Source organism: Prosopis cineraria, unplaced genomic scaffold (genome assembly GCF_029017545.1).
Source record: "Prosopis cineraria cultivar Desert tree isolate PC_DT_omini unplaced genomic scaffold, ASM2901754v1 PC13, whole genome shotgun sequence".
In the NCBI taxonomy this organism is placed as follows: domain Eukaryota; kingdom Viridiplantae; phylum Streptophyta; class Magnoliopsida; order Fabales; family Fabaceae; genus Prosopis; species Prosopis cineraria.
Window position 1 is genome coordinate 5562902 of NW_026555344.1, and position 10472 is coordinate 5573373.

The following is a 10472-nucleotide window of genomic DNA, read 5'->3' on the forward strand; positions in this document are numbered from 1 at the left end:
CCCCCTCCCCCAATCTTTATCTTTCTATATCAAATATATGAGTATAAGGAGTTTCCTAGATGGCCAAACAATATTGCAACAACATAAAATTATAATCAATATAATCATTACTATAAATTATAAAAAAATTCAATAATTACGATCTGTTGATAAATTGTTAATGTTATGGCTCAAAAAAAAAAAAAGATAAATTGTTAATGTTAATAATGTATTCATTTTTCAAACCTTTTGTCATATATCAAACGGACTTACAGTTTTTGAATAAAACTGCTATAATTATGAGATTGGACAAATTTTTTCAGTTCGTAATAACGAAGTGTAAGATTAATGAATTTTCATAGCTAAAACATTAAAAAGCACAAAATTGGCTAAATTATAAAAAGTAAGAATGAAAACTTTGCACGTTCATATGCGCGCGCCTATAACTAGGCATCGAACAAGTTTAGGATTGCAAGGTGGGGCTTGTGGGTTGTCTAGGATTCAGGAGCAGAGTCACGACTGAAAATGGCAGATCCTTCGCTGGTTATTGAGTTAGCAAGGCAGGCTTGGAAGATAGTTGAGAAGGGTCTCGAGCATGAAACCACAGCTCGAAGCTTCGGGACCATGCAGGACGAACTGCTTCCAATGCTCGCAGATATTCAAGAACTGGCCAGGAAGATGGATCTCCGACCTGAAGAAATTCAGAGTCTTGAGAGGATCATGATACTGATGCGAGAGGCTCGTCTTAAATACTCCAAAATCGAATGCCGGAATTGCTGCCTCGCGCCTTGTTACAAAGAAGAACTTGACAGAGCAGACCAGTCCATTAAAGATTTCATACAGGGCAAACTGGCGGTGCAGACGGCGAGAACTGTGATGGAAATCCGACACCACCAACTCATGACTACGGAACACGTTAGGCGTCCAAAACCTTTAAAGGCTGATCTTGAATCATTGCCAGACTTCACAGTAGGATTGGATGGTCCCCTGATGAACAAATTGAGGTCTGACCTCATCAGGGACGGTCGTGATCAGGTCTTTAACTTGACTGGTTTTGCCGGCACCGGGAAAACCACCATGGCCAAACTGCTCTGTTGTGATATGCAAGTCCGAGGTATCTCTCTCTCTCTCTCTATATATATATATATATATATGTATATATCTATAACCTCCTCTTCTTTAATCTCGAGCTGATCCTCTGTCCTGTCTGAATCAAAAAATGTTGGTGGGTCTGATCACGATGTATGCAGGGTGGTTCGACGACAATATCCTGTTCGTGTCTGTAGGTTCAGAGATTGAAAGCAGAGGAGATGTAGCTATGGAACTGCAAGATAAGTTGAGCGAAAATGGGAGCAAGGCGGTGCTGGTGGTGCTCGACAACGTTGAGCGTGTCTCGTCAGAGCTTGTTGAGCAGTGTAGGACTCAAATATCATCAAATCCTAAATCCAAAATTTTAGTTATTTCAAGAGTTGCACTCACAGGTTTGGGCACTCGAGAGCTCATGACGCCGCTCGAAGAAGATGATGCAAGGACTCTTTTTCGTGAAATTGTTCAACCAAGTGGCACCACGTCATACAACATCCCTGACCATGAAACCTTCCTTCAGGTCCTCTTCCCTTCTCTTACTTTTGGTATTATACTTGAGATTTGTTTACTTTGCTTGATGGGGTGAAACGAAACGCAGGTAGTGAAAGGTTGCGGAGGTTTTCCGATAGCGATCAAGCTAATTGGGAATGATCTGCGTGGGAAGCCTATTGAGTTCTGGCAGAAGTTATTGAGAGAATGGTCACGGCAAGGTCAGTCTATTCTTCAAACTCATTCAGATTTGCTTGCTCGTCTGCAACATTCATTGCAAGTCTCAGAAGAATATAAACCCATCAGTGAATTCTTCATGGACCTTGGCCTGTTTCCTAAGAATCACATGATCCCCGTTACTGCCTTGGTTGACATATGGGTAGAACTCTACAAACAAGACGAGGACGGCATAGATGCCATGATCCTCGTCCACCATTTGACAGCAATGAACTTGGCTGATATGGTAGTTGAGAGGTAAACATCTAGATCTACCATTGCTTCAAAAAGATTGTCTTGCATATATAACAACTCGAGTTATTATATACAAAAGTAATACGACGCGATGATCTTGTCACTTGATTAATGATCAGGAGAGCTGGAAGTGATGCAGACAATTACTACAACAACCATTTCCTAACACAGCATAATATTCTTAGAGAGCTGGCCGTCAAATATTCAAGCGACCAGGCGGAAACTTTCAAGAGGAAAAGACTAATCATTGAAATAAACGGACCTAATCGTCCCGAAGGCTGGCCGCAATCGCCGCAAGGTGTCCATGCATGCTTATCATTGTTGAAGGCATCAAGGCGGCAAAGGGTAGCTGCTCGTCTGTTATCCATATCAACTGGTTTGTTTCCCCCTATTAATTTCCTCCAGTTGGGTTTTCTTTCTAGACCTCTCATCCAAACTTGATTCAGTTAATTGATGCCATAGCCTATATTTACATCGTAGATCAAAAGGTCACTCCAGATTGGTGTAACATTCAAGCAGCTGAAGCTGAGGTTCTGGTTCTGAATCTGCAAACTCAAGAGTACAAACTACCGAAATTCATGAAGAAAATGAAAAACTTGAAAGTTCTTGTGCTCACACATTACGGTCTCTACACCTCTGAGTTGAAAAATTTGAAACTTCTCAGTTCTTTGTCGAGCTTAAAAAGAATAAGACTTGAGAAGTTTTCGCTTGTTTCCCTCTACCGACTGAGGAACCTGCGAAAGTTGTCGTTTTACAAGTGTGGGGTGATGCAGGCTTTCAAAAACTCTTGGATTAACATTTCAAAAAAATTGCCAAATTTGGTGTACCTGGACATTGAGCATTGCAAGGACATGATGGAGCTACCTCCAGCGTTGAGTAATATCGGCACACTGAAGAAGCTCAGTATCAGTAATTGCTCGACGTTCAGTGCATTACCCAAAGAGATTGAAAAGCTTCAGAACTTGGAATTGCTAAGGGTTAGTAAGTGTGGTCTGTTTGAAGAAATGCCAGAGTCCATGACGATGCTTCAGAATCTAAGATTTCTGGACGTGTCGTATTGCGCGAGTCTGAGACAAGTTCCGAAGGAGTTTGCCAAGTTGAGCAACCTAAACAAGTTGTACATGATGGGGACCTCCATACGAGAGCTTCCGGATTCAATCATGAACATGAAGCATTTAAATGTTGTCCTGTGCGATGAATTCGTGTTCGATTTCTGGGAAGCTATCAAACATGTTTGTCCCAAACTCGAGATACGCAAGGTCGCCACATTTCCCTAATTAACCCCGTGCATCTCGTCTCTCGTCTACTTTTTCTTTGAATCCTTCGGGTTTCTTTAACTGTTGATGTCATAGATTATTCTACGCAATAATACAATGTCACCATTGAATATGTTTTAATAATTATTTAAATTTTCCTACTATATTGAGTTCTTTCACTAACACTACTATAACATGCCTTCAACTGCAGCAGCAATGACTTATAGTTAACTTATTAAACATGCTTTAAAATATATTTTTTTCAATTATGCGTCAATTAAAGATAGAAGAGAGAGAGATATACACAATACTATTATGAGCCAAATAAATAAAGGGTTAAAGGGAAAAATGCTTTGAAAATTTTTTGAAAAGAGCACTAGGTATCTGATAGAATATAGAATAATAGTTAACTAAGATAATTATAATTTATTTAAGATATTAGGATTATCCATCAAAGATATTTAAAGAAAGATTTTATTCATTAAAATTAAAATTTATTATTTATTTTATTGTTATTTTAGATATTAGTATTTTTAAGATTAGATTTAAATTTAAGATTTAAAATTTAAATTTAAATTATTATTATTTTATTATTTTTAGAGTTCTATAAATAGATTAAAATTTTTTATTTGTATTTAACTTTTTAAATATTATTTATTTAATAAGAGTTTTTTAGAGTTTCTGCTTTCTCCCTGTCCTCCTTCCCTCCTCCTTTTCTTTCTATTTTTCTCCCCTCTTTCCTGTTTTATATCATTATACTTTTATTTTAAAAAGAGCGATATCATCTTGAAACTTTTAATAGTGGAGTAATGTCAGTCTAAACTTTTGACGGCTAAGTTTTACTTTCACTAGAAATTTTACCCTTCCTCTCTATCTTTTTCCTTCCCCACCTGGAAATTTAAATTCCACAATGAAATTCCTATGTAAGAGGAGGATCATTCATTGTCATAAATCGTGATTACTTAAGCAGCTTCTTCGAGACCATATATACACAAATTTAATTTGATCTCCTCTAATGAATTTTTGTCTTAACTTTCTAAAACCACATGAATAAATGAACCTCCCTTCAAGATGAGTAAATGAACAAGTCATTTTAAACAATTCATGGGAGATCACCACCATCCAGAATCCAGCGTTCTTGAAGATGAATAAATGAACCTCCCTTCCTCTTCTTTCACCCTCAATTTTTTAAGTCAAGACCATGAGTTATAGTTTCAGAACCATAAAAACCAGAAAAAAAAAGGGCGCTGATTCCTCACTACTGAACACTGTGAAAGCAAAACCAAAGGGGAAAATAAATCAAACGAAGATTATATTTGCCAAGGAGCTGTAAAACTGAGTTTTTCTAAAAATAATTGAAAATTCCCCTTTTCAGCACTCCAAAAAATTTACCCAGTCTCAGTAATCACGATAATATATCACCAAAAGCTAAATAAATTCCCATCACTGTTTGAAGGAAACATGAATGGTTTTCGCAAAACAAACTAGACAATACCTCAAATGACGGGATTCAGCAAGCCCTTTTGGAGGATGTCGAAGTTCTGGGTGCGTGATGGCAACGGTGATGCAGTTCTAAGAAGGGAGTGAACTTGAAGGAGTAAACATTGAACGGAGTTTTGAATAAGGGCATGGCTGAGTGGTGCCACCGCCGCTGCCGAAATAATTAAAATATGGTGATTTGATTAGAGGGAAGAAGATGGAGAAGGAATGAATGAGAAAAGGACTCTGCATTCAAAGAGAATGAAGAAGATGGAGAAGAGAGACGGTACAAGCAAGGTGGTCAAGAGACGAAAGAGAGAAGAACACACGAAACCTTTTCTGTCAAATTTATTTTCAACGGTCAATGTTTTTCAGATTCACCAGTGGGTGATATTGCGTCATTTTTTAAAATTTTAAAATAACATTGCTCTTTTTTTTTTTAAAAAAAAGAATATTCAGTATTTTTAAAAAAAAAATTTGAATCCCTTGACTCATAAATAAATTCATAACATTGGTGAAATTAAAATATAAAAATAAAAACCCTCAATATATATTATATTAAAGATTAAAATTTTTTTTAAAAGGCGTCATATAATAATACCAAAGAGAGTTTACTCTTTGGGTGTTTAATATAAGACAAAATTAATCTAATTTATGTTTATTAAGAAATGTTAGTTATATCATTAAAATTGTAAATTAGTTATATCATTAAAATTGTAAAAAAAATCTAACTTTCCAATTTTACTATTCTTTGCCATTAATTAATAATTATAATAAATTGTTATCTAAAAATTTAAATCATAATATATAAATAAGGATAAAATTATAAAAATAAAATTAATCACTCTAAAAGGCAGAAAGTGGAGTGCTCTTTAACAAATAGCGCAGCCCCAACCACCTTTGATTAGCACCTATCTGCCACTACGAATCATCATCTTGTATTAACTATATGCAGGTCAGAGTGAGAAATAAGATATAATATTCATGGTTTTTTTTTCTGGATATAAAAAAGTAATTATATATACAATATTAGCAGTCAGAAATGTAGAAAGTAAAATCCTAATATCCTCCAAGAACCATGTAAGGTGGTAAGGAGGAGAGATAAACCCCAACAGAAAGTCCCTGTGCGACGGACGGGGTACATAACATATGATAGGGGCCAAGTTTAATGGTGAATTGAATAAACCAAAAACAATAAAAAAAAAAAACATATGATAGGATAAAGCCCTCGATGGTCTTTAGCTGACTCATGAGGCCGTGCATCTCGGAGGCATAATTCTTGTTCACTCATCAACGTACTGAATCTCCTTTGCGCACGGTTGATCAACCTCGTCCCGATGAGAATATAAGAAAAACTTGTCACGGCATGTTAACATACATTAATTAATTAGCATGGGCTTGGAAAGATTTTAATCATTGCATTTAAAATTATACACGGTTCAAGTGTACATAAGGTTTCTAAAAATTATAAATATATTCCACTAATTAATATCGATTAACTCTCCAAAATTATAAATAAATATTAAGGAACTAGTGCCTGCATTTCTTAATCCAAAATTATAAATAAATCTTAACCAACCATTTTGATTAACTTGATTGTTTATATATGCCGATTCATCGTCAGATCACAATCACTAATTGTAATGCCAGTAATAAATTAAAAAAATATTATTTTTATTTCAATAATAATAGGTTCGTAAATTTTTGGAGGAGCACCTGGAAATTTATGAGTAAGACTTGTAAACTATTGCCCCAGTTACAACTCAACTAACATTAGAAAACAAAAAAGGCTAATGAAACTTTTAATCTCTCAAATTTATTTCACTTATTAATTCAATCTCTCAAGTTTATTTTTTATCAATTTGATCTCTTATTTTTGCATGTATTATCAATTTAGTCTTTATTATTTCAATAAAAAGTAATACTGTTAAAATTTGTTGCCGTGGGTTACAAAATCTTGATAACAATCACATAGATTAATAAAAAAGTATAATTATTTACATAAAAAAATAAACTCTAAAATTTTTAAAAATTAAATAACAAAATATACTGTAAGAGATTAAATTAATAAAAATTAAATAAATTTGAGATTTAATTTGTTCTCATTGAGCTATATATAAATTATTATACCATTTTAATTTATAACTCAATGAACATGAAAATTTCATTTATATTTTGAAATTATTTGTTGACACTTTTTATGACATTTGAGGATCTGATTTTGGCGACTTTGTATACAGGGGACATACTGTTCACATAAACCTTTAATAATCCATTAAAATTTTTGAGGTTGATTTATGAATGGGATTCGTCATCTGGACTGAGCATGAATGAGTTCTGGGCTTCGGGCATTGTTGGGCCAATTGGGTTGCTAGTCTAACTAGGAAAACCGTGTAGAGTTATCAACGTTGTTACTTTTCTATAATTAGCTTTTTATAATGTTAGTTCTTTTGACCTATGACGTACATATCGTAACAAGCTGGGTACGTTTGGTTTGTAGTGGTAGAATTTAGTATTAGTTTGTCTTTTTTCTTTACTATGTTTGGCCAAAAAAAAAGTTATCTTATATTTTGGAGCAATGAATCACTTCCAAAATATATTATCTTATAAACTGGAACAAAGCATGATGTCTGATGTAAGGCTACGTTAATAATACTACAACAAAAATGATGAAATGAAAGGATATTTTAAGAAAACAAATATATATATATATATATATATATATTATGGGCATGTATATACAAACAGTGAGAAACCAAATTGACGTTGCACTTAAACGATGACTGTTCATGATGATTTGCGAGCAGTGACGGTGCCTGGACCAGGACATGGGGTGCGACATTTTCAAAATCAACAGTCTAAAAATAATTTAATAATTAAAAAAATATTATACTCCGCATGACTTTATGTTATGAAGTTATTAAGCAATCATTTTATTGTTGATGTCAATAAAAATATCTTTTTAAATATAAATCATTAGATAATTATTTTTCAATGGATCTTTCATACATTTTACAGTTAATTTTTTACAAATTTTATAATAAAAAAGACTCTTCTTATCACTGTTGTGATAACTGCTAATATCATTTTTAATTTTAAGAAAATATAAAATTTATTGCAATCCAAACATCTTTAAAATTGGATTAAGGTGTGACAAAAATTTGAACCAAGGAATACAAAATATTAAAACATGTAATTTTTTTTTTTGTAATTTTTTTTAAATTCAGGGGTTCATTTGCCTCTCCTGAAGTCGACATAGCGCCGCTTATGTTTGCGAGGGTTGACAGTGAACATGCAAATTCCTGCTTAGTGGGGCTGCCTCCATTTAAATGATCCACGACTTTTGGGACCCATTCACTTGAGCCACCTGCGAAACTTCCACGAAGTTACGTTCAAGCATGCCTTCCACATATTTTTTCGCTCATGATTATAGCTGAACCTCATCATCACCCAAATGGATGGCCGCTTAACACAGGGTCCGCATAAAAAATTTAAAGTCCTGTACATTTATATAGACCTACAATTTAAGGACAATATTATTTTTTAATTCATTTATAAATAAATGCTAGGCAACTAGTGTTTTGTTTTTCCAATCCAAAAAAACAAGTGTTCGCACATTATTACCATGTAAAAAGATTAAAATACAATTTGGACTAATCACTTTGACTAACTTGACCGACCCAATTTATTTCTAACTTAAACAATTTATTTGATATTAATTTTTTATAAGACACTTATTTGCAATTTTCTACGTCATTTTAATTTTTTAAGGTCTTTCTTGTAATTTTTTTGGTCAGCTAGTTTTTATTAATAGTAAAAGCAACATTGTATTATTTTTAATTGTTAAAGGAAAATATTATACCTAAAAATTAAAGTCCTATTCATTTATATGGACCTATAGTTTAAGAACAAAATCTCTTTTTAATTCATTTATAAATAAATGCTAGGCAACTAGTGTTTTTTTTCCCCCAATCTAAAAAACAAGTGTTCGCACGTTATTACCATGTAAAAAGATTAAAATACAATGTCGACTAATCACTTTGACTAAATTGACCGGCCCATTGATCATCATATCACTGTCACTAGTGGCAATGTCCATAATTAATTACAAATATCATTTTTGTTTCAATAATAATTGAGTTGTAATTTGCAGTAAGATTTGTTAATTCATGAATCAGACTTGTAAATTACTGTACTAGTTTAATTTACAGCTCAACTAATATAAAAAATATATTTACTAATAAATTTTGAATGCACTAGTTAAATTATATATTTTTAAATGAAGATTTATAAATTTTGCCAAAGGGTAATAAATTAGACACTATTTTAATTTATAATTTAATTAATATAAAGGGTTAATATATATTTTTATCCTTGAAATATTTTTCAAAGAGCACGTAGCACCCTAAACTATTAGTCAAGATAATTTTACCTTTAAAGTAATTAAAATGAAGTATTTTTACCTTTATCGTCAAATTCCCACGTTGATAATTGGAAAATGTTATTTAGGGCTCCAACATTGACTGTTAAAAAATTTGATGGGAAGGACACAAATGTTCCATTTTAATTATTTTTAAAGTAAAATTACTCTGATCAATAGTTAAGGCGTTGAGTGCTCCGTGGAGAATGCTTCAAAATAAAAATACACTTTTACCCTAATGTAAATTAATTAAAAATACATTTACGTATAAATATTTGATATCAAACTTGTTTCCAATAGTCCAGATGATTGACCCAGCAAGATTCATCTCAATCTAACTAGATTTTTTCCTTGTGCAATACATAGGATATGATGTTTTTAGGATGCTATGTTCATTATATTCATGATGATGAATTATATTGTTATATGAAATTAGTTAGATTCAGTTATTTGGTATTTTTATATACAAGTAGTTTATATGTTATGTACTTCAATAATGTATTAGCTGTGCAATATCAATGTCAAAAATGAGATATATCAATTTGTTTCACACAAAATTAATGTTTTTTATCTTATTAATTAATCTCATTTCAAATTTATTTTTCTTAATGATTTAATATTTTCTTATTCAAAGGTAACCTATTTCAATTTTATTTAGCCAAAGACATTTTAAATCTGCTGTACATAAAACTTTCTTGCCTTCATTTGGCTCCACCTTCACCTGGTCCTTGATTCCTTTCCCTCTATCTTTACGAATTGGATTTTGGCAGGTTGGAGGGGAGAAGTGAAAGGGAAGTCCAGTTATGGGGTAGGAAGAATAGGTAGACTTCTTGGTAATGGTAGCTTATACTGGTGGCAACATGAGGAAGGAGGAGAAGGAGGTGAGGGTTTGAGAACGAATCTGGGTTTAGATGGGGAATGAGATCTAAGTTTGGAGGAGAGAAGTGGGAGGGGTGAGAGAAGATGTGTACATGTGGAGTCTAACATGGCAAGTTATCAGGCAGTTAACTTAATGGTCAACGTAATCAAACTTTAATAGTAGCACAAGATTGTAGCAAATTGAAAAATATTAGGGCGAAATTATGCCAAGAAATTTGAAAATACTAGAAGAATAAATTAATACCTCAACCCTTATCTATTTTATTTAAAAGCCCCCACGTCTTCTTTACAAGTAGAGTTTAAAAGTTTTATACAACTTATTTCGTACTACGTTGGCACAAGTCCTGTAGTGAAGAATTTATTAGCAACAAGTCAAATTTTGGAGACATTCTAGTGAGGGAGAATTTCAGTTA

General features: G+C 33.0%; 1 protein-coding gene across 2 annotated transcripts; it reads left to right on the top strand.

The window, feature by feature from the left end:
* Positions 1-257: 257 nt before the first annotated feature.
* On the top strand, positions 258-3445 carry LOC129291165 (probable disease resistance protein At5g66890). 2 transcript variants are annotated; one of them, XM_054928386.1, is made up of 6 exons: positions 258-1093; positions 1230-1394; positions 1461-1585; positions 1664-2028; positions 2145-2401; positions 2506-3445. In XM_054928386.1, the coding sequence occupies exons 1-6, from the start codon at positions 505-507 to the stop codon at positions 3300-3302; spliced, it is 2298 nt and encodes a 765-aa protein (XP_054784361.1). In that variant the 5' UTR covers positions 258-504; the 3' UTR covers positions 3303-3445. The 2 variants fall into 2 exon arrangements, with proteins under 2 accessions (XP_054784361.1, XP_054784359.1); XM_054928384.1 differs by having other exon boundaries at positions 1230-1585.
* The last annotated feature ends 7027 nt before the right edge of the window (positions 3446-10472 follow it).

Excerpts from the sequence above, each read along its gene's own strand:
- LOC129291165 (XM_054928384.1), top strand. The coding sequence starts at position 505 with ATGGCAGATCCTTCGCTGGTTATTGAGTTAGCAAGGCAGGCTTGGAAG. Across the intron at positions 2,029-2,144 it reads GCTGATATGGTAGTTGAGAG|GAGAGCTGGAAGTGATGCAG; the intron begins GTAAACATCTAG and ends ATTAATGATCAG. Across the intron at positions 2,402-2,505 it reads TCTGTTATCCATATCAACTG|ATCAAAAGGTCACTCCAGAT; the intron begins GTTTGTTTCCCC and ends TTTACATCGTAG.